The 24,653-nt window shown below is 35.6% G+C and overlaps 4 protein-coding genes and 1 long non-coding RNA gene across 7 annotated transcripts in view; 3 read left to right on the forward strand and 2 right to left on the reverse strand.

The window, feature by feature from the left end:
* The window catches only part of LOC124640257 (RNA helicase aquarius), a 60,244-nt gene that overhangs the window by 17,503 nt on the left and 18,088 nt on the right, over positions 1–24,653 (reverse strand). The window contains exons 7-18 of the mRNA XM_047177942.1: positions 8,171–8,284; positions 7,999–8,102; positions 7,525–7,636; positions 7,209–7,422; positions 6,322–6,370; positions 5,975–6,210; positions 5,664–5,881; positions 4,977–5,146; positions 4,593–4,724; positions 3,455–3,592; positions 1,662–1,753; positions 543–741 (exon numbers count right to left, since the gene is read on the reverse strand). Coding sequence (XP_047033898.1) covers positions 543–741; positions 1,662–1,753; positions 3,455–3,592; positions 4,593–4,724; positions 4,977–5,146; positions 5,664–5,881; positions 5,975–6,210; positions 6,322–6,370; positions 7,209–7,422; positions 7,525–7,636; positions 7,999–8,102; positions 8,171–8,284 — 1,778 coding nt within the window. The remainder of the gene's footprint in view (positions 1–542; positions 742–1,661; positions 1,754–3,454; positions 3,593–4,592; positions 4,725–4,976; positions 5,147–5,663; positions 5,882–5,974; positions 6,211–6,321; positions 6,371–7,208; positions 7,423–7,524; positions 7,637–7,998; positions 8,103–8,170; positions 8,285–24,653) is intronic.
* Positions 229–845, forward strand: LOC124640264. Its single transcript, XR_006985543.1, has 2 exons — positions 229–415; positions 562–845. It is a non-coding gene; the product is annotated as an uncharacterized LOC124640264 (long non-coding RNA).
* Positions 8,862–15,568, forward strand: LOC124640259 (G-protein coupled receptor Mth2-like). The gene is made up of 8 exons (XM_047177944.1): positions 8,862–9,316; positions 10,636–10,821; positions 11,147–11,262; positions 11,501–11,579; positions 11,679–11,839; positions 12,250–12,388; positions 12,697–12,786; positions 13,927–15,568. Exons 1-8 carry the CDS (start codon positions 9,063–9,065, stop codon positions 14,138–14,140), a joined length of 1,239 nt encoding a protein of 412 aa, XP_047033900.1. The 5' UTR covers positions 8,862–9,062; the 3' UTR covers positions 14,141–15,568.
* Positions 17,805–20,276, forward strand: LOC124640263. Of its 3 annotated transcripts, XM_047177949.1 has the most exons (7): positions 17,805–18,700; positions 18,781–18,913; positions 19,000–19,182; positions 19,273–19,309; positions 19,395–19,523; positions 19,628–19,738; positions 19,866–20,276. In XM_047177949.1, exons 1-5 carry the CDS (start codon positions 18,651–18,653, stop codon positions 19,454–19,456), a joined length of 465 nt encoding a protein of 154 aa, XP_047033905.1. In that variant the 5' UTR covers positions 17,805–18,650; the 3' UTR covers positions 19,457–19,523; positions 19,628–19,738; positions 19,866–20,276. The 3 variants fall into 3 exon arrangements, with proteins under 3 accessions (XP_047033905.1, XP_047033903.1, XP_047033904.1); XM_047177947.1 differs by lacking the exon at positions 19,000–19,182 and having other exon boundaries at positions 18,263–18,913; positions 19,404–19,523; XM_047177948.1 differs by lacking the exons at positions 17,805–18,700; positions 18,781–18,913 and having other exon boundaries at positions 19,097–19,182; positions 19,404–19,523.
* On the reverse strand, positions 20,510–22,673 carry LOC124640261 (putative nuclease HARBI1). The gene is made up of 6 exons (XM_047177946.1): positions 22,212–22,673; positions 21,930–22,120; positions 21,710–21,845; positions 21,493–21,634; positions 21,143–21,418; positions 20,510–21,055 (listed from the first exon to the last, which is right to left on the reverse strand). The coding sequence occupies exons 1-6, from the start codon at positions 22,452–22,454 to the stop codon at positions 20,931–20,933; spliced, it is 1,113 nt and encodes a 370-aa protein (XP_047033902.1). The 5' UTR covers positions 22,455–22,673; the 3' UTR covers positions 20,510–20,930.

The raw sequence follows: 24,653 nt of genomic DNA on the forward strand, positions 1-24,653 counted from the left end.
AAGCTTTTATGCCACTTACCTTGTTAATGGAGTTATTGGTTAGTATAAAGTGCAAAATACAATATCGGCACTGTACAAATGTACATTAACCTTCATGCCGTTCCACTGAACAACAGATACATGTATATATTTCTATATATATGACTATATTATGCAGCGCATTGTTTTAAACATAACATTCCTCTTTCTGAACATGAAACTATGTCAACCGTTGCGAGACTCATAACTCAAAACCACATCAAATTTCAAGCATGTGCACTAAAATATAAGTCTAAACTCTTGACTGACATTATTATCGCATTTGTGAAATATGACGATTGATGATTCATTGACATGAATCGGCACTTTATCGACGTAAATGCTTGAGTATGTGTATTATTGATGTTTGTACTTAGAACCAGTTCCATCATCTTATGTAAGTCGTTGGTAAATCATTTATGATAACCGCTTACTATTGACGTTTGAATACTGACGTAGAGAGATAACTTCTGTAGTTTTTTTGGTAATTTGTTTCAAAGTAAATTATCCATTTTCTTACTAACCTTGAGAAGTCTTTATCAGTTTGTAGAGCCTCCTCGCCGTGTCCCAGACGTAGCAGATGCCGTTCATCCACATCCAGCTCTGCTACCTTTTCGAACAGCTGATTGAGTGCTTGGTTACTGTGAGTGACCACAAGGTTGCGCTGCCACGGAAAGTTGTGGTACAGGTTCGATATGATCTGTACAGCTACGTCAGTTTTACCTGTCGAAGATCATGAAATACTTTCAATAATGAAATGCTACTGGTGGTAAATGTGATAACTTTGCTTGTTTTTAGTAGTGTCAAGTATAAAATGCTTTAAATAACTGAAAGCTTGGTCATTTTCCCATTATTTTACATTTATTTGTAAATACATTACATGATTTAAAGAAAATAATTATATATTTGCCATTTCATGTCCTCCAAATTATGCTCAGGGGTATTTCCCAGCGCCTGGATCATTAGCGGGCTTAATTTTCGGGCAATTGGAGTTACTACGTGCATTAGCGTGTAATAAATGTTAGTTCATTTGAGTCAAGCGGTAACTATAACGAAGCATAATTAAACATATCCGTCCGGTAAATGGTCTAAGAGAAACTAAGGGGATCATCCCCAGAACATTCATAAGAACAGTAATATGACTGCCTAACTACCTATTCTGGTTCAGTTGAAGTTCTTTTGTTTTTTTTGTGATTGTATTTTTTTTACAAAGCATGTAATTCGCGTATAAAATGTCATAAGTACTAAATTATGTACATATCGGTCATATTCATACATCAGATTAAGTTACCTCATACAATATCCACCGGTATAAAGGCACTTGTAATCACTACATTCTGCGGTCTCAGAAATATAATTATATTTAATAACTAAACTTTTCCCGTTGTTGTCGTAAATTCCTGTTGTAATTTCAGGAAATCTTGAATACTAATAACAGCATCATTAGCTCCTGACTTCATAAGTAAATTTTGGTAAGGTAAAATCAATCCCTATAAGGAAATACCTCTTCAGGTATGTGATATGGGTGCGCTAGAAGTCATGGTAGTTTCTCATCATCGTCATAATGATGTTCTTAAAATTGGGGGAAAAATGTTGAGTATAAGTCCCTCTTTGTGTGCCCAAATTAATTGATTCCAACATACCTGTTCCTGGTGGACCCACTACCAAGGTCAATCCAGGTTGCATTCCCGACCGAATAGCCTCAACTTGCGTCGGAGTGAAAGGTATTGTGTTCCTGTTAACAGAAATAAAAACTTTATCAGCACTCAAGTTCTAAGAACTCAACAGTTACTCGTTATAGTAAGATTAGCGTTATAGTGGGTTTATCCGAGTAATTATGTATCAATGGTTACCATTATGTAAAATACAAAGTCCCTCTGTACGTTTGTTCAAATACCAAGTTATTGACAGAACTTTAACAATGTCAGACTATCGCTGGCTCATTCCCATATATTTTTACGTAAATAGTTTATTTCTACACACACATGTCTAGAAAGAACACACATGTTTTTTTTTAAACATGTGTGTTCTTTCTAGACATGTGGAGACTGATAATTACTAGTATTTAAGGAACATGCATTGCAGGCTCTAGGAGGGAGGAACCATTTTTTTAAATAATATTCACAACATATATACTTTTTAAAGATTTTAGACACGGATGTCGTATGAAAACTATTTTGTTGTTTCAATTTTTAGCAGCAACTGTATAAATAAGCAATACACTGGATGTTCCGACTTCGAATAAAACATGAAATAAGAAATGGACCGACAAGACAATATTGACGGGTCTTTTCTGATTGGTACATTTAAAAGACAACTGCCGCTTCTTCGCAGTTTTATTGTCTAGTCAAAATTAGCGGTTTTGTTTTATTTATAGTCTCCTTCTCAGAAATCGCGGGAACATGAGCAGCTGACAGCATACCAATTTATTATATTGATAACGCCGATTAATTAAACATTGCAGCTATGTTTAAATAACGCGATGGGAAGTGCAAATATAATATTGAGGAAACATATTATTTAAAAAACAAAAAAGCCAACTGCGTCAAAACAGTTAGACTGAACCAACGCAATTGGGAGACCCTGCTAGATAAGTATTCTATAGTAATGTCTGCGATATATTCAAAGCTACAAACCTACACACATACACAAACATTTTGAATCAACTTTTGCCCATTCCATTAAAAATAATAATGCATCATGACTGTGTCAAGATAACTGCAGCTCAAAATAAACCTTGATTGCAGTGCCTGTGACTTTATCAGCTCTAGACGCCGTTTAAACAACCGTCACTGTGTTGTGTGCGACGGAAATGCGCGAGACAATTTAATTAATTTAGCCTATTATAAGTAGTATTGCTGTATTGGCTGCAATTGGGCCTTACGGTACTTTTATTAGATTTGTTTTTTCAAAGAGAGTCTTAGGCTGCGGTTCCATTGAGGCTGAGTGAAGAGGGGTGGAGCGGAGCTGGGTAGACCGCAGCTGCTTTGCCTATTCGTATCGTTTGGTGGTCGTGAGTGCTCAGTGACACGTGTTCTCTCAGGCACATCACGATTATAAGTATTGGAACTACAGATTGCAAACCTTCTAGACATCTAGGGCCTGGCCATTCATACCAGGCCCGGCGGCTATTGTTAGCGGACCCGGGCGGGTTGAAAAGCATACTGGGTTGCAATCTCGAATTGGAACTCTTTCAACAGTCAAAAGCCGAGAGTGAGACCGAATTTATCCTATTTTCCCAATATTCTAAACAATTTTCCCAATATTTCCGCTGAAGCGGAGTGGAGATGTTGAAGGTTGAATCGCAGCACGCTCGACACCGCTCTGCTTCAGTGGGCACACAGTCTTACACATAACCATGAAACTAGGAGAGCATTGACCTACAGGGATGCAGGCCGAAGTTACGCTGTAAAGAAAATTCGTTAGTTGTACTCACTTTTTAGGCTCGTTGGAAAGATAAGGTCCTCTCTTAGGCTGAACGTGCGGCTCCACGAGGATCACTTTACGAGGTTCATCCTCATCCATGGCATCATCACCCTCCTTTTGTTTACGGAGAACATTCTCAAACGTAACCCTGTTAAATAGTACAGATTTAAAAATATTTTGTGTGTATATAGTTAATAAAGTGTGGCAGCCAAATATATGCAGATTTAATACACACTATTAATATATGCAGTAAAGGAACAGCTCGTGGTTAAGGAATTCCCGCAGTATTACCTGCGTTTAGTTCTTCCTCACGCACCTTAAAAATTGTTAACGGTCTCCGAAGTACCTACTTTTCAGATCTAAATTGGGTCGTTAGTTTCATTTCGCACGTAGAAACTCATAAAATGATTCATTTTAGTCAAACGTCAAAATTTACACAGTTCGGAGTCTAAATATAAGTTCATTCAAAATGATTTACATTCTATTATTAATTTGTTGTACATTGTGGGGATCAACATGTATCAGTTAACAGGATGTTAATGACTTGCCATTAATATATTGGTTGGTAGGGGAAAAAATTTTTCTTGAAATTCAGAAAATTGGGAAAGTTGGTTGCCAAAAATCTACATTAGTCATGATTGGTATTTCCTACTACCAAAGTCATTAGTCGTAACCAACTAATTTGATAATGAATGAATTAATTGTAAAGTTAATAAATTTTCGACGAATCAAACATCATAACGACATAAAACCGGTTAAATCGGAACGGCTTGTTTCAAATCTTCTTTTTTATAAATAAAAATGAATTGTTGTTCGTTAGTCTGATTAAAACTCGAGAACGGCTGGGCCGATTGAGCTGATTTTGGTTTTAAAATGTTTGTAGAGGTCCAGGAAAGGTTTGAACGATACGAAGTTCGCGGGATCAGCTAGTATGTATATAATTATTTTATTCGTTCATTTCGTCCAATCATCAACTCACGATTAATGATTTAAGACATGCAAATAATCCTAAAAAATCTAGTCAATTCAAAATCAAACTTCTTGGTCTGTCCACTACGGATGACGATGAAACTTTTAACTTACAGTACGAAGTCTAAGGACTCATGTTTCTTTACCTACAGTTGCCAAAAATAAAGAAGAAAACTCACTTGAAAGGCCTGACAAGTTTTCTAGGATCATCAGTTTGCACTTTGATTTCATACCCAGGAAAACTGTTTCTTAGATGCTCCATGTCCAAAAAGGTGTCGTTGAAATCCAGTGTTGGGATTTCATTGGGCATTCTAAAACATTGCAAGATGATACGGATTACCAGATAAAAGTATTAGTAGAAGAAAGTACACAGATATTTTTTTAGTGACATCGTTACACGACACCTTCCTCTTTAGGTGAAACTAAAAGTCACTATCAGAGTTTTGCTGCTTAAAATCAAATCTACCCTCAATTACTTTGGAGTTCTTCATCTTCTAGGTACTTCTGTCAAGTAAGCCAGCCATAGAGTAAATAGAAGGCAGCTTAATGAAAGGTGGGGTTACCTGGTATAGTGCGCCTGACCAGGATCTCCGTACCCGAGCACGATATCGTGAAGCCATTCGGGAACCACGCACTCGGTGTTCATCAGCTCCCTGATTGTCTCCAAAACTGCCTTGAAGTTATTTTCTTTAGGTTTTCGCCTCATTACTATGTTGAAAGTTTCGTAGACGTCCTAAATTTAAAGAATAAAGAATTAGTATCTTGCTTTGCAGTACAAAAGCTTCCCAAAACTGCTGGGGCTGGAAAAGGTTCATTTGACTCCAGCCTGATAGATACACGACGTTTACATCACCCATAACTACATGTGTGGTAGTAATGATGAAATATTTTGAAATATAATTAGTCAGGATAAATGATTTCTAACTTAGTCATAATTATACCTATTCCAACAAAATAATTCATTATAGTATTTGTACTTTTCATTATTAGAACCTGTTTGACAAGGTATGACGAATTATAAATAGTTCATAGAAACGTGGTGCCAATAATCAGAATCTGTAGTAGGTAGGTAGTTCCCTCTCAACTGATGTACTGAGTAAATATTTATTACTTTCTTTCAAGCGTACGTGATTTCTACATACATATTTGCAGAATGTTTTGAAAACTGCTTCTATTTTAAACGACTTAAGTACTTGACTGGTGCGGTTGTTCAGCTGGAAGCCACGAGAATTTTATTATAAAATACAAACCTCATTTCCTTTACTTGCGTGGTCCAGGTCAAGTCTGTATTGGTTAGGATCGAGGAGTAGGCGGAAAGTTCTCGCGTCTCCTTCAAGCTCAGGTCTGGGCTCAGGGCCTTCTTCAATGACCCGACCAGACGCGTCCAGCATACCTTCCACTTCGCAACCTCTGACGTAAACTATACCCGCTTGCTCAACCATGCTTTTTCTATAGTCATATTTTGTACCTGGCGGATAAAAGACACGAAGAGTTGCAATAGATTTTAGAGATAAATTACTCGCAACTATACAGTTTGAATCTGACAACACCCTGTTCTTACCTATGCCTTGCGTTGGTCTAACAGTGATTAAAAAGCAAACATCATGTTTTCTTAAGCTCTCCCACTCGTGCTTTATTTCGTTCCTGACGCTGAGCGTGACTGTGACATCAGCTCGAACACACGAGGGTGCCTTTTCTCCGATATTTGGTTTCGCAACTTCCACAACTGCAAAACTGGAAATTGGATGGGCCATTCTTGCCCAGCCTCCAAAATAAACACTTGAGTCTTCGGCACGCCTGGAAATTAAAGATTTTTCAGAAAAGTCCATTAGGAAATTATATCCCGTCCTCAGAATTAATCCTCAGAAATGAAATATTTATAATGTGTGGTTAAGAAAATATGCATACCATGGGGCCAATCTATAGACGGCATCTTCAATGTCTTGACGAATTTCGTCTGTAACAAAGATATTTTTTAAAAACATTAAATTTGAGAAAAAAAAGACTGCTCGACTGATTACTTAAATTAACTGGAGAAAAAAACCAGTAAGTACTTTATAAACTAAAGTACGAGTATATCACGTTAAAGTTGTCCATATAAACTTTTTTTGGTATTCAGATCACAAGCAATTGGGATATAAAGCACAGGCCAAGGATGTAAAAGTAGATAAACTATACTTTATACATATTATATAATAGCAGAAATATTTTTTCGTAAAAATTGCAGCATGATGAGTCAACGCGTGTTAACGCCTAGACGGGGAGCAGCTTACTAATACGATCACCACCAGCCAAAATGTCGCCACTTTGTTTTTGTAGAAGTATCGCCCGTAACTCACCAAATGAAACCGCACGTTGAAAGATATATAAATAGTCAAATCAAGCGGCAGAAGAAGTAGTATTCCGCTTCTGTTACGCACGGACGGATGGCAAAATTGCTGCGGTTCCGAGAAAAAGTATTTTTTATATTTAAATATTATATTTGTATATTTTATATTTATTTTTAAACAACATATTTGACAATACTTCTGCGAAGCTATACCAGCAAATAAAAATACTTTTTTAAGGTTCCGTACCCAAAGTTTTCACAGATGATGTACTTCTGTTGCCGCTATAACAACAAATACTGAAAATTAGAATTGAATCAATATTTTGGGGGGCTCCCATACAACAAACATGATTTTTTTGTCTGTTTCATAAATGGTACGGAACCCTTCGTGTGCGAGGCCGACTCGTATTTGGCCGATTTTTATTTTATGATATGTTTAAAAATAAAATCAAAACCGGTTACTTACATGTGCTCTCCAAACGGAAGAGGTTAAAATTTCGTAGCAAGTAATCATGTAAGGTGAGGAATTGTAGGTTCAGTTTGGGCAATGCGAGACAATTCTCTCCGCTGTAGATTTCTGTCGGGACCACGTTCTCATCCCATATAACATCCTCCGTAGGGTAGAGGGGCATGGAATTTAGTTCTTCTAGTTGCGATATGCGACGTTCGTGCCGCGAGATCTGGTGAACAAGGCAAGTATGTGTAACTAAGTTAAAGATCTAAAAATAAAATATCTGAAGTTTTATTCCGAATCTATTTACTAATTTATATATTGTCCTTACCAATAGTTCCTTAAGAAACTCTTTATCAACACGATGCCAAGGGGCTTCGTTTTCCTTTCCTTCTGGTGGCACAAGGTTCAGGTAAGTAGCAATGGCGCGAAGAGCATTCTCACTATAAAATAAACGATCGATTAATACTATTGTAAAAACCAAAATGTTTGTCGATGACGTCATGACGCCGTTTTAATGGAAAAAAATGTGACTTTTGATTTCATGATTCATTGTTAATTTTAGTTTTTCAAATAAAATTAATAACTATTAGTGCTATGGAAAAAATGCAATTTTAAAAAATAATACTTTTGTTAGACTATAAGCATTTGGTATGTAGTCATTGAAAAAGGTGTCAAAAAAATTATAGGCGTCAAGGTGCCATGTAATTATGGTACGGGCAACATGCGCGTGCTCGGAGCTACTTGCGAGCCGTCAGTTTGTATAAAAAAGCTATACTTAAATAGTTTAGCTTCTGGAACTTACCTTAAATTACCGAAATGTTTTTGTAAACTCTCCCTGGTATCCACACTAGCGACATTTGCAAGGGCAAAAAGTCGCAGGTCGGGAAATTTGGAAAATGCTGCTTTCTAAAATAAAAATAAATATAAGTATTTCATGTGTTGCATAATTTATTAATTTTATTGTATGTTTGTACCTGTAGTGAAGTTATCCTAGAATAATGCTGAAGGGTCATATCCCGGTCGGTCATAGGATCTCCTGTCTCGTCACTAATTTCGAATCTCGCATAGAATTTTAACATGTTCAGCAGCTGAAATAAATTATTTAATGTTAATTTTGAAAAAATGCATGTAATGTGCAAAAAATATTTGGAGAATGTGCTGTGCTTTATTAAAACAACACTTCTTACATTCTCCAGTTTTAGACTTTCGTACTAAACTAGGAATACTTTTATGTAGTTTCGATATGACTGTCTGTTCGTCCGTTCGGGGTTAATCTGAAAGCTACGGAACCCTAGCTACCTTACTACGCAACCACCATTGCACGTCATCAAGCCTTTTTTAGGGTTCCGTACCCAATAGGTAAAACGGGACCCTATTGTTTTCGCTCCTCTATCCGTCCGTCCGTCCGTCCGTCCGTCTGTCACCAGAATGTATCTCATGAACCGTGATAGTTAGACAGTTGAAATTTTCACAGATGATGTATTTCTGTTGCCGCTATAACAACAAATACTGAAAACTAAAAATATTTCGGGGGCTCCCATACAACAAACGTGATTTTTTTGCTCTTTTTCTAAATAATTGTACGGAACCCTTCATGCGAGATTCCAACTCGCACTTGGCCGGTTTTAAAAATTGTTTATATAGCTGCGAGTTATGACTGAACCGTAATCAGCCGTATTAGAGGCAAAGCCGGCGTCGGATGCGGCGGTGCGCACTGCTTTCTAAAAGTTTTGTTTTCATATTTACAAAACATACATCGAGTGCATTTTTTTTTGAAATCTACTCAAATATAATTAAGCAAACACGGTGGAAAAATACGCAATAAATACCAGTGAATAAGAAGTGAATGAATAAGAGTTTTTCAAAATGTTGCAAATTGTGTGGATTTTGTCAATTCTAATGTGCCAATGTGTTTTGGGAAGTAAACAATGTTGTCCGGCAGGACAAGCAATTCTTATAAGAAGTGATGTTTGTTGGGATCCTAAAACCAATGTTACTTCACCGGTGTCTTTGTCGTGCAAAAATACCGTAAGGTTTATAAGAGGCTTTAAAGTTAATGACGCTGACGCTCTAGAGCTACACCTTGGAGATAATTTTGATGAAACATTTGAACCAGACATGTAAGTATTGGACACATGAATATATAACAACGATGAACAAATAAAAAAAATAAAATAAAAAACAAGCTAGTCATGTATTGACATCAGAACTCAGAGCGTGTGCAAAATTTCATCTTAATCGAAGAACAGGAAATGGGTCAAATTAAGATTCCAAGATTTCCTTACATACATAGTTACAATTGAAACTAATGTAAGCGTGTTAAAAACCAGTTCAGAAAGAAACTATTAAAAAATAAAACCGACTTCCAAAAAAAACTAAGAGTGTCTACTAATGGATGGACCTAAGTTTACTTCGCCACCGACTTTTATGAGTCACCTAAAATTAGTTGTTTTTTTTTTGTTTCGGTATTCGGTGTCAGTTTCTTGTAAAAGGTTTCTTAGCTTCTTAGCTTAGGTTTTTTAGCTTTTTAGTGATAACCATAGTTGTCACTAGTCACTATCCACGTTAGTGGAAAGTTCTCGTCAATACGAATCATATAAGCCCAAACACGAGATAGTTAATATATACCGTTGCCGAGTTTCCTCGATCTTCTCTAGTCTCCATCATCAGGTCAGCTCCAAACCTTCATTGTTGTATTATATATAGTGTTACCAGACATACACCTGAGTTTCAAGTTTTTAACCTAGCATGCCTACAACTTTCGAAAGTTGCCCCCGATTTCTCAGGGTTTTCATCATCAGATCCTGACCTGATGACCATGGGATCACCTGAAAAGTAAACCCTATCAAACGAAAAAAAAAAATTTCCACATTGAAAAAAAAACTCATGGTCACGGTCAGACCTTTACAGCATCCAACTGTAAAGGATCCGAAAATATTAATGAAACCGCGATAAAATCCGTAAAAGTAGTTTTATTTCAAAAAATGTTTCCTCTTTATTATATAAGGATAGATATTTATAACGGTATTATAACACCTTGGTCCGAATATATAAATCTTATTAAAACTGCCAGACAGGTTGTTATACCTCTAGAGCCATCTAGTGTTCGGTAGCAGAACTTGAAAAATAATTAGAGTTAATTCTGCAGCGTGAGGGGTGTAAGATTCCTACTGACTAAAACCCATATTTTTGTTAAACCCTTTATGGACCAAGGCCGCGGTAACTCTTTCGAAGAATCCGAAATTTGTCTCACGGAGTTAATATACACGAAGTAACGCCTGATTTATTACTAGAAAATCTGTTTTACGACTAGGCATTGGCGTTTTCTGAAAGTCCTTACTTTTCTCGTCCTTGGATTTCTCGTATCTTATGCAATGCAAAACTGTCTAGATATATTATATAATATACAACATCATAAACGTTTTACTCTTATTTACAGGTATTGCTTGAGTGTGACTACTAACCGATTAGACATCAAATTAAATAAAACAAGGCCCGTTTCGATAGTATGTGCTGGCGAAGACGAAGAAATTATCGACCAGAGTATACTGGGATATACTATGATTATATCCATTATATTTTTGACAGCCACAGCCCTCATATACGGGTTATTGCCGGAATTAAGGTTAGTTCAACTTGAATTATATTTAAGAAAAGGGAGCTGGCTGAGAAAAAGCTGCAGGGGTCGATCGATTTATCATAAGAAGAAGGCCCGAAATTAGGTGACCCATCTATGTCATAACGAGTTTCTCCTTGTTTTGGAAGGCACGTCAAATTTTTGTGTATCAACTGTCATTTAAACATTTTTTGCAATCGTTGAGGGTAAGTAAGAGGAATCCTGAAAGTCTGATGGCCTTGTCTGAGGAGTATAGGGTTGACCAGCTTTAACTAAGCCTAGGGATCCCTCATCAAACCTAAATGTACTTATCATTTCTAAAAAATCTTTTCAGGGACGTTCAAGGGAAAAGTATTATCAACTTTTGTAGCAGCCTGGCTATTGGCCTCATGGTTCTTGTTATCATGAAACTTATGATTTACAGTGACATGGGCTGGTGTGCGGTTCGAGGTAATTTTAAAACGCTTTTTTACCTTTTTAAATTTAACCATAATTAATATTCAATGTTCGTGTTTGGACTTACTAGAAAAGTCTTGTTTTTTTTTTTAACTTTACACACGTTTTACATTTATAAAAGCGTGTTTTTATAGTGTTTTTAAACTACTAATTTATTATACTACCTGGATAGCTTTTTAACTAATGGAACCAGATGTTTTAACTAAACGTACCTATTTATTGTCGTTTTCAGGATTTTTGGTGTACTTCTTTATGATAGCTGCATTCTTCTGGTCTAATGCTATATCAATTCAAGTCTTATTAAGCATAAGGTAAGAAGCCTACTATATTTTAAATGTGGGTTTTCGTTACCCTACTTAAAGTAGATGTTTTTGCAGATATTTCTAATTATAATGTGAATATTTTTGCAGACGTCCCACTATTTTGGACTATGGTTGGAGAGAGTTCAAATGGTATATGATATACGCATGGGTATGCCCGGCTCTCCTAACAATATGCATGGCCATAGTGAACTTCCACCCGGGTGATCACACAAAGCCGGGTATCGGATTAAACCACTGCTGGTTCTTCAGTAAGTAATTCAAGAATAGTTTATTTACTGGCTAATAAGATACAATTTTCATGGGTTTGGATTAATAAATATTGTAAAAAACATCATTTAATTGCACCTATTAACGAATCTCATATGTTATTTGCCTTATTTATTTTATGTCATCACTACGTAGTATAAAACAAGGTCGCTTTTTCTGTCCCTATGTCCCTTTGTAGGCTTAAATCTTAAAAACTACGCAACCGATTTTCATGCGTTTTTTTTTATCAAATAGATTGTTTCAAGAGGAAGGTTTTTATGTATAATGACATCCATTAAATAGTGGGGAAATACTGTTATCCCGTGCGAAGGCGGGGCGGGTCGCTAGTCTTTCCTAAAGTATCTGACCACTGAAAACTTTACAAAAATAATTGTATATATTTCATTTGCAGATAAGTACCAACAATGGTATTACATGTATAGTGTTATCTCCATACTGCTGACGGCCAATATTTGCATATTTATTTACACATCAGTGATGATATGGCGCCTATCACTTTCTTCGAGCCACGCAAGAGCCCTGAAGTACAAGTGAGTTATAAATAACAATAGTATGAATTTTCGTAGGTAAATTTTTATGAACGGCCTATTTCCGTCACAAAAGATTGTCTTCTCTATTTAGAAAGATAACAAGCTTAGTTTCATTGATTGTTCGATTGATCGAGACTTAGTGTTTGGTCAAATCGGCATGTTTTGTGTTCGAATGATGACCGTTATGGACACCGTAACACAATTGACTTTCAATTTCCAACGTAACTGTATAATAGTTTCGCAGCAGCCGTATCTCATTATAACTAATTGGTAACTAAATGTTGACACCAATCTATTTTCTTTTCCAGGTTCGTGATGACCGTGCGACTCATTATACTTATGGGGCTTCCATGGGTGTTTGAAATGATTGGTTCATTGGCGGGAAAGCATATTATTTGGTTTGTAAACAATTTGAATCATTATTTACACTTTGACACCAAGCATATGTGCATCGCAGCAGCTAGACACAAATAACCTTCGAAATAAGAGCCAAAAGGTCGAAATTACCTAAATACAAATTATGTAAACATAAGTATTATTCAAGTCACGGCATACCTACATAAAATCACAATCGCAATCTATACAGCGATCGTTTATTTCTGTTTCATGACTTCATCCCAAATGTTTTTAGATTCTTTTAAAGTTTATCAGGTGTGTAAAAAACGTGCGAATGACGTTGTGTAGTCACGAAATACACATACACTCTAATGATAAGAAAATACAGGCTATGCTAAGGTTCACTTGTTTGATAAGAATGCGCTACTTATAACTTAATTCATAAATTTTGTGACGATAGGTACAGTATACCTGCTGCAAAGTGTCATACAGGGGCCTGATTCTCCTAAGTTAATAATGTCAAAATCGAATAGAAATCGAATCGCAATATGATCGCAATAGCAGTTTTAACCATATCGGGCATTCTGCTACTAATAAAAGACCAATCGTATTCGATTGACATTTGATTGGTTTACGATTGGTCTGCTATTTTGGTGATTTTGGTCTATACGGTAGTTTGCTGTACAATCATTTTGCAATCGTAAATCATTTGCAGACAAAATGATTCATTATTGAATGACAGAAAAGGATAAAAACGTTTATTTCAAAGAAAAAATAGCGGAATGCCACATACGCTTCAATCGTAATCGAGTCGGGATTGGATCTCAGTCGAATCGAGTCGAACGTGAATCGTATGTCGCTTAAGTAAAATTAGGAGAATCGGGCCCCAGGACGAGATGCTAGATATATTTATTTTGTAGCGTATAAACAAGTTTTTGTAACAGCTGCTTAAACATTTTTAATGGGTGATGCAGGTATTATTAAAAGACCACATGAAAATACTGAGACTGCTCAACTTTGCGTCTGACTACGCCATCTAGTGCTGAATAGCGTATATACTTGCACCCTTGATGGATTATAAGTCAATTTACCAGTAAAATACAATTTCTTGATCTATTATTCTGATCTGGTTGTGCAACTGGATACAAAGCGCATCAAATTAATACAAACAGTAATACTTAATCCGTTTGTTCTATTTACAGGACCATACTGGATATATTCAACACCCTACAAGGAATACTGATATTCCTTTTGCTGGTAGTTTTTCGTAAACGTGTGGTAAAAATTATGTACAGACATGGCTGGCTAAACTGCATGTCAGAATTCATTGAGAAATATTTGGCGACAGAAGATGACGAAGAGAATGTTGTTCAACATACCGACGTGCCATTGAACGAGCGGACCATCATATCTTGATCCTGACTTAGACTTACTGGCCACTAAAGCGAAGCAAGGCTGCGATGCAGTAGCATGAAGAGATAGAAGTGCACTGATAGCATTGATTTTGTTTGAATTTCAATGTGATGATACTTTTTCTTCAGTTGATAGGCAACATTATTGTGGGAAACGGAAAGTGCTGGACATAAAATCAGTATTATTTATTTACTTTAGACAGACCTATTATTTCTGTCTGTTTTCTTTTTATGTCTAGGTAGGTGAATGCCGCTGAGGTGGTGCCTCTATTACATAGTACAGAGAAGCTACCTATTAGCGGCCAAAATTAAGGTCATGAATCTCTAGTTTTGTATAATACATATATAGAACACGTTGCATTCAATATAACATAGTTAGAAAGATTTGGTAAGAAACGAAAAAGTTATTATTTTAAGGCTACGTTAATATGAGAAGAAGCGAGTGTTTTATACATAACCATAATTTTTCTATCGATTTCAAAAAAAGGAGGAGGTTCTTAATTCGTCGGGATCTTTTTTAATTTATTTTTACACCTAGTATCGGTCTGGAAGTTGGTGGCGAAATAAACATAGCTACATTTACTAGACACTGACTCCTAGGCCGATGCACCTCTGCGGACTGTTCGAAAGAGATACCGCGGCCCTGGCACATAAAAAGGCCTACGACGGAACACGACGGTTTTTAGTCAGTAAGAGTCTGACACTCCCTCACCGCTGCTAACCCACAGCGGGAGGGGTCATTTGATAATTTTGTCGTTAAAAAAACAGGCCGGTGCACCTAAAAATAGTTTTTTATTTTGGTTTTTAGTGTTTTCAGAAGTCATTTTTTTTTACTTTTTTTTTCAGCGTTAGTTTTTCAGAGTTTTTGTTAGAGTGATAATTTCATCTTGAAAAGTACGATGAAAGGCAAGAATAAGATAAAAGCCAATGCAATTGTCAATCTAGTCGAACCCTTAGTCTGATAAGTTTTTAATTATAGATAGATACCAATTTTTACATTTTTGATCTTAAATTAAAGTAAGTGACATAAAGGGTGATCGTATAGCTAAAAGCGATTTAATTATAATTGAATATCTGTAAGTATTGTGCTAGGGTAAGACCTACATAAACCTATGTTTAAGAATTTCGATTTGTTCAAAGTGATGATAACATACAATATTGTTCACTTTCTTATTTAGGTTTGGTTCGAGGAACCTGCTAGATTCCATAAAAATAAACGAAGTAATGATTTTGCACGTAACGAACAATTCAATAACTCCTTGATGACTTGCGAATCAATTATATTGTCAGCCCGGGACTTTATTATAGTGATTTATGTTAATGCTTTAGTTGTAGGTACTATATGCGTTTATACTTAATTCATAAGTAGCTTATAAGAAGATTATATTTTTTGATATTTTTTGTGATGTTGATTATACTTTTTTTATAAACACCTACTCTGTTTACATGTTTAAATATTTATTATAAAAAGGAACATTTAAAATATAAAATTAGTGTCCCACTGGCATTGGGAACATGGTCCAAACTACCGGCGGTCAGGGCTCCATAGACAGAAACCTTCTGACTATGCGTGCCGTGTCGAGTAGAACTGCTTTCTGCACCAAGCGCTTGATCCAACCGTCTAACGGGAGCCTCTCTAGGTATAAACCGAGGTTCTTGGCTATTGAGCCATTGGTTGAAACAACTAACAGCCACAATGATTGCAGAATCCACACGTCAAATGTTGATAGCCTCGTGAGCTAAATCCAGATATTTAAGTTGTTTATCTTTTTCAGCTTTCACGAGGTTCTCATCATGTGGCACGGTGACGTCTAGAATCATTGCACGGCGCTGTAATCGATATATCCTTCCTATATCAGGCTTGAAAGCCATAACAGTCTGATCAGTGATAATAGATCGATCCCAGTACAATGTGACATAACAATTTTCGAGACTAGGTGGGGCACACACCTATAGTATAACATCTCCGATTTCAGGACCATGCAGGGCCTGATAAAAATGTTGATTTATCTTTACTATATAACGTAAGAAAGAGGAAACATATTTTTGTTTGTACCTTAAGAGCTTCGAAACTACTGCTCCGATTTGAAATATTCTTCCCAAGTTACATACTTAGGCTATATTTTATCTGGATACGGGTAGTAGTTCCCTACGGACACATAAATACGGATAGATAAATGTGTTAATATTTATTAATAATTAAGTAAGTTGAACGTTTAAATATCCGTGTTGTAAATTATAATATTGTAGGCTGTTCGATTCATGAAATGATGTTTTAGCTGTGGAAATACCGCAGTTGTTATTTTCGCAATAGGTAATTTGAAATGTATGTTGTTTTCATAACTATATGTAAGGTTTAATTAATAGGCATAATTTATTGTTGTAACTATTTGTACGCTTCGAATTGTGCCATACATATTTTAATGCGATACACTTTTTTAACAGGTATTCGTATTAATAATTTTGCTTTCAAACACACATTAAATCAAACAATATACTTATATAATTATTTTTTCTGTGTTAATGTTTTACTCAAAATTATTATATAAGTTAAGAAATAAGTATTAGCTAGAGACGAAAAAGGAATGGGTTCTACTAAATGAACACTTTGAGTTATCTGTAATTGAATGTCGAGTTAAAGAAGTCTAAAATGTCCAATATAACACACTAGCTTCCGCCAGCGGCTTCACCCGCTTGGTGTGTTGATAAAAAGTAGCCTATGTGTTAATCCAGGGTATCACCTATCTACATACCAAATTTTAATCAAATCGGTCCAGCCGTTTTTGCGTGATTGAATAACAAATATACATCCATACATTCTCACAAACTTTCACATTTATAATATAAGTAGGATTTGTTGCTTTTGCAACCTTTTATCGAATCACACGTAACCCTGTACGAATGGGTGTAGGTTGGTTAAAGTAACTTTAAAAAAAAAGCTGGACTTATTGTTTATTCTTTCTTTCTTTTTATTTTGTTTACAGTGTGTACTGTGTACAAAAATAAATCAATTAATAAAAAAAGGTGGACTTATTGTTTATTCTTTCTTTCTTTTTATTTTGTTTACTGTGTGTACTGTGTACAAAAATATTAATTAATAAAAAAAGCCCCTAATTTTTTGTTGTTGTTTGTACCCTAAAGGCTCCGAAACTAGTGTTGCAAAAAAACCGTTTTTTTTCTAGTGTGAAAAAACACCTTAAAAAAAAACAGATAAAAAACTGTTTTTTTTCTGGGCCTTGTTTTTTTCAAGAGTATAATAACTCTAAAATTGTTAGGGCATTTACCGTTAAAGATTAATACTTAAGGTTACATAATAGTCTTAGGTTTATTCTTGAATCTACGGTACTTTTCTGATAAAACAGAACCAAATTTCATGAAAATATTGGCAACATTCATTGATATTAACTCAACGAAAGGGAAATTTTGAAAATTGAACTAAAAAGTAGGCTAGAAAAAAACCAAATTTAGAAAAAAAACAACGATGCAAAGTTTTTTTTCATGTTTTTTTTCAATAAAGTGAAAAAAAACAAATCGTTTTTTTTCATTTTACATCACTATCCGAAACTACTAAACGGATTTGAAAAAAATCCTTGACTGTTGCTAAACTACACTCTTCCTGAGTAATATAGGCTATATTTACGGGCACTATCACTCACGAGACCCGAGTGAAACAGCTAGGTGAACATACATGCAAAAATTACCGCACATATTTTGTTACTAACTACATAGGTGTTATGGTAGAATGAAATATAAGCAAAAAATATGAAGCATTTTTCAAGTAGCTTATTAATTGCTTTCTCAAATTTATTAGTAAACTGCTAAGGCAAAATCTACGTACTATAAATATAAATATACATGTTATTGCTTTTAATAACCTAATATGCTATTACTTCATATACAGTAGGTAAGCGTTGATACAGCGGTGATAAATGGAAACCGTAAAAAAATTACAGCGATTTTATGTAATGTAACTATTCCCCGCTCATGTGGATCATTGACAAACCGTAACTGGGTGTCAATAAATTGAATACAGTGACATCTCACTCACATTAATTATTTAAACTTCGAACCGAAGTCCGAAGTAGAGTATCGCCACTCGCCTCTAGTTGGCACTACACGAGATCGATAGTTATCAGTTGTGTGGATCGATTGAGAGCAGAGTGCCTAGTGCGAGTTGAACAAAATTTTGCGAATGACTTCACTGTCGAGTTTAGCGAGTCAACTTCAAACGAACCGAATGCAATATTTAAGCGAGTGCGAGTTGCCATCTCGCAAACTACTCGCATCACGTTTCCTCACGGCGAATAGCGATGATCATTTTTGTTAGGTTGGTGTTCCGTTCGCTTGGTGGGATAAACCTACCAAATTTAGAAAGACGTCATTTTAGCATGTAATCGTATGGGACGAATGTCTTTCAACATTTTTGGGGTTATTGTTTGACGTTTTGTTTATGTTTGAACCGGCGCGACGCCCGAAAATTTGTAGTTGTTTTGAATTCATTTAATTAATTTAAAATGAAGACAAGTTCATCCCAATTTGATATGTTGGTGACATTTATGGAGCAGTAAGTGGAATTTTAATTATTTGGTGGCTAGTGTACTCATGTCTGTGAACTTGTAATCAAGTAGTTGAATGTTTTTTTAGGCATGGAGACATAAGCAAACCATCCTCCCATGCAAGAGGTAAAATAGCCTGTTTGGGTTATTGGGAAGAACTAGCACAATTGCTCAATAGTGACGGTAGCGGTGACTCTAAAACTGTTGACAAATGGAAGAAGGTTAGTAATGATTACCATCTACCTAATTTGCTTACAATGTGGTTAGCGAACTTTATAAAACAATATTCTTCATTGCATGATTTAAGGTTTGGAGTGATTATAAAAATAACACAAAGAAAAAAGCAGCCCGCTTGCATAGAGCAGCTAGCGGTACTGGTGGTGGTCCTGCCATGCACATCAAGCTATCAGACTTAGAACTCAGAGTTCTCAATATGATTGGTGCGCAAGTAGCAACGGGCTTAGCGGTGGCAGAGGCTGGGTTGGCACAGGTTTTAACTTATTAACTTGCCTATAATACATACTCAACTGCTTTTATCATAATTTGAGTTTATTGCAACTTATTTTTAATTCTCTTCCAGGGGGTTCACATTCCACCACAAGTTCAATGCGAAGAAGGTAAGCTGCTATTGTGAGCTTTCAACATATTGTTACTAATAATATAATAATTGTTACAATGATATTTTTTTATATTAAAATTCTGTTCCACAAGATAGTAATGAGCCAGCACCAGCAACCTCACCAATACCGGCACCAGCAGGCTAACCGCTACCAACTTTAACAAGAGCTTTATCTTCCCCGCCTCTTATGTTTGTTGAGGAAGAGATACAAAGTAAGATTTTTTTCATACCAATTGATATAATCATATTAATTTGACTATTCTTACAAGTAGGCATAAGCCTATCTTCAATTACATATTCTTATTTTATATTTTAGATACCCAACCTTGGAACGAGCCTGGGCCATCAACCTCATATGTTGCTCAAAGGACATCTCAGGCAACACCTATTACCATCATACCATCATATGTGCAGGCACGATTGGAAGGTATGATAAAGATTCCTTAATTACTTTGTTCTTAAAATAACAAAAAATATAGGTCTTGTAGTCTTATGGTGGTACTGAAGATGACTAAGTATAGAAAAAACTTTTATAATTCATATTTACATTACAGACAATACGGGTATGCTCTCTCCAACAAGACCCTCTTCTCAAGTCCATGTAGTCCAGGCAGAGCCTTCACAAGCTGGACCCACAACACCACGCCATTCAAGGCAACGAAGACTCCGAGGCTCACCCCGCAGACCTGTGAGGCCACCACGGACAGAGGAGGCAGCTCAACAATTTCTCCAAGCTGAAGAGTACTGGAGAAATTTCAAAATGGAGCAACACAGGGACTACATGGAGTTGAAGAGAGAGCAGAATAGAATAAGAGAAATGGAACTTAAAATTCATAGCGAGTGGCAAGCTGTAGGATTAAGGGCGTTAGATGCAATAAATAAATTAGTAGATAAGTTTTGTAAAGATTAATTAGTTAGTAGTTTATTTGTATTTGTATGTTTATTGGGATTATTTTCTTTTTGTGTTTAAGCCAAAGTTCCTTTCATTTGTTTTAATAATAATAATAAGTACTATATCTCGACAAGTTAATAAATAAATGGAAAAACAGTACCTACTTAAGCCTGTTTACAAATACATACCGTACCTACATATTTTTTATTTTTCATTTGACCAATAGATGGCGCTATATGTCCAGAATAATTTTATTTTTATTTTTTTTTGTAATAAAAACTATCCTATGTCCTTTCTCAAGTTTCAAACTATGTCTGTACCAAATTTCACACAAATCGGTTCAGTAGTTTAGGCGTGAAGAAAAGACAGACAGACAGACAGACAGGAGTTACTTTCGCATTTATAATATTAGTTTAGATTAACCCTTAAATGGACAATGTTATGTTGTTAATAAATCATTTATGGCGACAGTAATAAAAAATATTTAATCATATTAGTTTATTTATTTACTTAGGTCTAACAATTACTTACATTAAGCAATACAAAATAAACAAATTGTTTCCATTTAAGTACTAAGAGAAAAAGAAAAGTAACTGGTTCACAATTAAATATAAGTAGGTATAATATAGTGGACACAATATGTATTAAAGTTGAGATGAAATTACAGTATCACTGATAAGCAAGATAAGTTAAAACAAAAAAAGTTACAAAAATAAATAACTATAAACTATTGCAATCTTCTTATTATTTGGTCTCTTAGTATTCGACCTCTAATTAAATCCGTCGTGGCCTCTCTTTCTATATAGTTGTTTTGACTAGATTCACCAGCACTTATCCCTGGTAATTCCAGACCTAGAAATAATAAGAAAGAAAAAGAAATAAGAAAGTAAAATTATTATCAGATGACACAAAACATTAAAGTTAAATAATAATACCAACCCAGAATGTCTTCCTCTCTGTCTTCTACTCCAAAATCAATCATTATATTATGCAGCACTGAGCATGCCAGAATAATGCGAGAGCATTTAAGTGGCTTATAATGTAGTACTCTATCTTTGTGAAGACAACGCCATCGATTCTTAAGCCTTGAGAACGTATTTTCAATGACTACTCTAGCTCTCATATGTTTTTCATTATAATTGGCTTCTGGAGTATCAGGAGCAGCATTAGAAATCGGCGTCATTAGCCATGGGCGTTGGGGGTAACCAGAGTCTCCTAGAGTATAAATATTTGTATTATTATTTGACGCAGGCAGCTAAATTAAAATAAAGACCAAAATATTACTTTACCTAAAAGCCAGACCATTTCTCCATTTCTGTGCAAAGACTGAATATATGCATTCAAATCACTATTTTCCCATATAAAAGAATCATGATTTGCACCTCCAAACTTAGAATTAACATTTAAAATTCTATATTGATCATCACAAACCTGCAAAGAAAACATTTAGTTTGAATAAATGTCCATTTCAACCCAAAAGTAATATAGTATTTTTTATTTATTTACCATTTGTACATTGAGGGAATGGTAGTGTTTGCGACTATAATACCAATGTTCTTCAGTTTTTTTTGGTACCACTATTTTAAAATGGCTCCCATCAATACACCCAACCACTCCAGGGAATCCATAGTTTCTGTAAAAACTGAGTTAAAATTTTGTTAGTATATCAATTATTTACATTATTAATTTATTTTGCTCAAAAACATATTAAAGATAGTAATAATACCGTTGACTAAGTTCTTGTCTAGCACCTGGAGTGCTAGGGAATCTTATATACTTCATTAATATATTGCTATGATTCAGAGCCTCGGTTACTTCTTCTATGTACACACTGCACATTTTTTGTGACACATGTTTTGCTACCCCAACTGGCCTTTGATAGGAACCCGAGGCATAAAAGAATAAAGCGGTGAGCACCTGCAAATAAAAGAAGGAGAACGTTTCTTCAATCATATACATAGTTTTGTTTTGGAAATGGACATTGTAACTAACATGAATTGATAAATACCTTATGTTCCAAGGAAACACGTTGAGTGGATCTTAGGTTTGTGCTTTGTTTTAGCTCACTGCACAACAATTTAAAAATATTTTTGGGCAATCTGTATCTGCGTCTAAATTGCGTCTCTGTGAGGTGGACTAAAGGATTAAAAGACGCGCGAGCCCTTGCCCCAATTCTGGCGCTTTTGTTGCGTTCATCGCGGGCCTTTGCGGCCGCAAACATCCTCCAGGCGAAGAAAAAGCGTCCTGCCATATCTTTGTTATTATTTTCAATAAATAAAAACTGAATTATTGTATATGAATATCTCCTCACTTCACTGTCACCACAAAAATCTTCGTGAGAACTATTTGTCTAAATTCGATCTCGTTTGTATTTATTTACTACTCGATCTGTCAAAATCTGTATCTCGCACTCGCATCACGGCAGAAATAAACCAATCACGTGCCTGTCACGTTCACTTGAGAGTCCGAGCGATTCGATTTCAAAAATTTGTAAACTGGCACTCGCTACTTTAGGTTCCAATTTTTGACACTAGATGGAGCTGTTTTTGTTCCATACAAATCTTAGTATACGCGCTCATATGTGAGTCCGTAAAAAAATTCACGAAAACTCGCACTAAGCACTCAGGTCTTATCTGCTAAACTTCGCTGTACTGAAGTTAAAATCGAACTAGTAAGGTAATATTAATGTTATGTAAGTAAAGGTGATCAAATGAGTTAGGGCCCCGTTTATTTTATAATTGCATAGGTACTCTGAGTGGTTTCCAATAGTCTATTTAGGAGAGAGAGTTGATATGGACACATGGGGTTGGCTAGGGCTAGGAGCTTTAAAACGAGAACCGACTTCGGTCCTATTTTTAGGGTTCCGTTCCCAAAGGGTAAAACGGGACCCTATTGTTTTCGCTCCTCTGTCCGTCAGTCCGTCCGTCCGTCTGCCACCAGGCTGTATTTCATGAACCGTGATAGAGAGTTGAAATTTTCACAGATGATGTAATTCTGTTGCCGCTATAACAACAAATACTGAAAACTAGATTCAAATTAATATTTTGGGGGACTCCCATACAACAAACGTGATTTTTTTGCTAATTTTTGCTCGATTTCGATAAATATATATATAATATTAGTTTGGATGGTACGGAACCCTCTGTGCGCGAGTCCGACTCGTACTTGGCCGTTTTTTTAGTTTTAAAACCAAGAATCCTTATTGTTATAGATTCAGATCTAAATTGAAACTAAATGCAGTGAGGACTTTTCATGCATTTAACCACCGCCTACTACATTGAGTGTCGCAGCGCTTGAAAACATGATAATGTGTCATGGTGTGTCAAAATACATATTGCTATTAATTTAGAGTAGGTGCTTCTTAAGCGTGTCTACGATTATGGCGCAGAGGCAGTGGTACCACCACAGCCGCGGTGCAGCACTAGTGCCATATGGATTTTCTATAGAAAAATCCTTAAGTGCACACGAATGTATGAGGTGGTAACTTGCATTGCACGCACTGTACACATAGAATCTTTTATACACATAAATTATCTTGTATCTCATGCATTGGCCTTTATACTATGGCGGGGAGAGCAATTCTAAACAAATGCATAGTTTTAGTTGAAGATGCCGCTGCGGTGTGATATGTGAATGAAGGGCATTTTACAGTGACAATTGACCGAAACGGTCCGAAAAACTAGAATGGTATACACAAACGAATATCTACTATGATATACAATAGGTAAGGGCCCTGCAATACCACAACCTTTTACTCAAATGTCAAAAAAAGTTATGTTATACTGTATAACATTACTTTACTGTATAACTTATACACCGACTTTCAATTTTAAGCTTTATCACATAAAATGTAGATACATTGTAGGTAGGTACATATGTAGTACACATTTATATCCGCCTGTAACTTTAAACCAAAGAACTGTCACTTAGTTATCTATTTAGACCACGTTATACTTATATTACCTTATAAAATAGATTGAACTATTAAACTGTAGCATAAATCGTGTTTATAAATAGAATGATGTTTGAATGGCTATACTAAAAATGTTTGGAAATATAAGTAAGAATACTTCCATGTTTTCAAGTTCTACGGCAATCAACTAAGTAAATGGACCTAAGTAAGCATTGCCGGCTTTACTACATAAAGGTAAATTTTTTCGGACCGACCTCATTTTCAGTCAATAAAAATTGTGGTGATGTCCTGTATTGTGTTAGATATTTTGTTCCGTATCAAAACTCTTCGGTAAGTAACTATTGGTCTATACGGATCAATCGTATAATATATTTGTCTATAAGGATCAATCATCATTTCCATTCGTCGGAAAACACGGTGTAGTTTTGTGAAAAAAAAACTGTGATGTGATGTGTGATGGTAATGAAATTGTGACCCGCAAAAATGACGCAATTGACACAACAAGGTAAATCATCAGCAACCATGAGTTTCCAATGC

The sequence above is a fragment of the Helicoverpa zea genome, chromosome 20 (assembly GCF_022581195.2).
Source record: "Helicoverpa zea isolate HzStark_Cry1AcR chromosome 20, ilHelZeax1.1, whole genome shotgun sequence".
NCBI classification, from domain to species: domain Eukaryota; kingdom Metazoa; phylum Arthropoda; class Insecta; order Lepidoptera; family Noctuidae; genus Helicoverpa; species Helicoverpa zea.

Excerpts from the sequence above, each read along its gene's own strand:
- LOC124640259 (XM_047177944.1), top strand. The coding sequence starts at position 9,063 with ATGTTGCAAATTGTGTGGATTTTGTCAATTCTAATGTGCCAATGTGTT. Across the intron at positions 11,263-11,500 it reads GGGCTGGTGTGCGGTTCGAG|GATTTTTGGTGTACTTCTTT; the intron begins GTAATTTTAAAA and ends TGTCGTTTTCAG. Across the intron at positions 11,840-12,249 it reads AAACCACTGCTGGTTCTTCA|ATAAGTACCAACAATGGTAT; the intron begins GTAAGTAATTCA and ends TTTCATTTGCAG.
- LOC124640263 (XM_047177947.1), top strand. The coding sequence starts at position 19,499 with ATGTTTGTTGAGGAAGAGATACAAA. Across the intron at positions 19,524-19,627 it reads TGTTGAGGAAGAGATACAAA|ATACCCAACCTTGGAACGAG; the intron begins GTAAGATTTTTT and ends TTTATATTTTAG. Across the intron at positions 19,739-19,865 it reads TGTGCAGGCACGATTGGAAG|ACAATACGGGTATGCTCTCT; the intron begins GTATGATAAAGA and ends TTTACATTACAG.
- LOC124640261 (XM_047177946.1), bottom strand. The coding sequence starts at position 22,454 with ATGGCAGGACGCTTTTTCTTCGCCTGGAGGATGTTTGCGGCCGCAAAG. Across the intron at positions 21,846-21,929 it reads AGACAAGAACTTAGTCAACG|TTTTTACAGAAACTATGGAT; the intron begins GTATTATTACTA and ends ATTTTAACTCAG. Across the intron at positions 21,056-21,142 it reads CAGAGAGGAAGACATTCTGG|GTCTGGAATTACCAGGGATA; the intron begins GTTGGTATTATT and ends TATTATTTCTAG.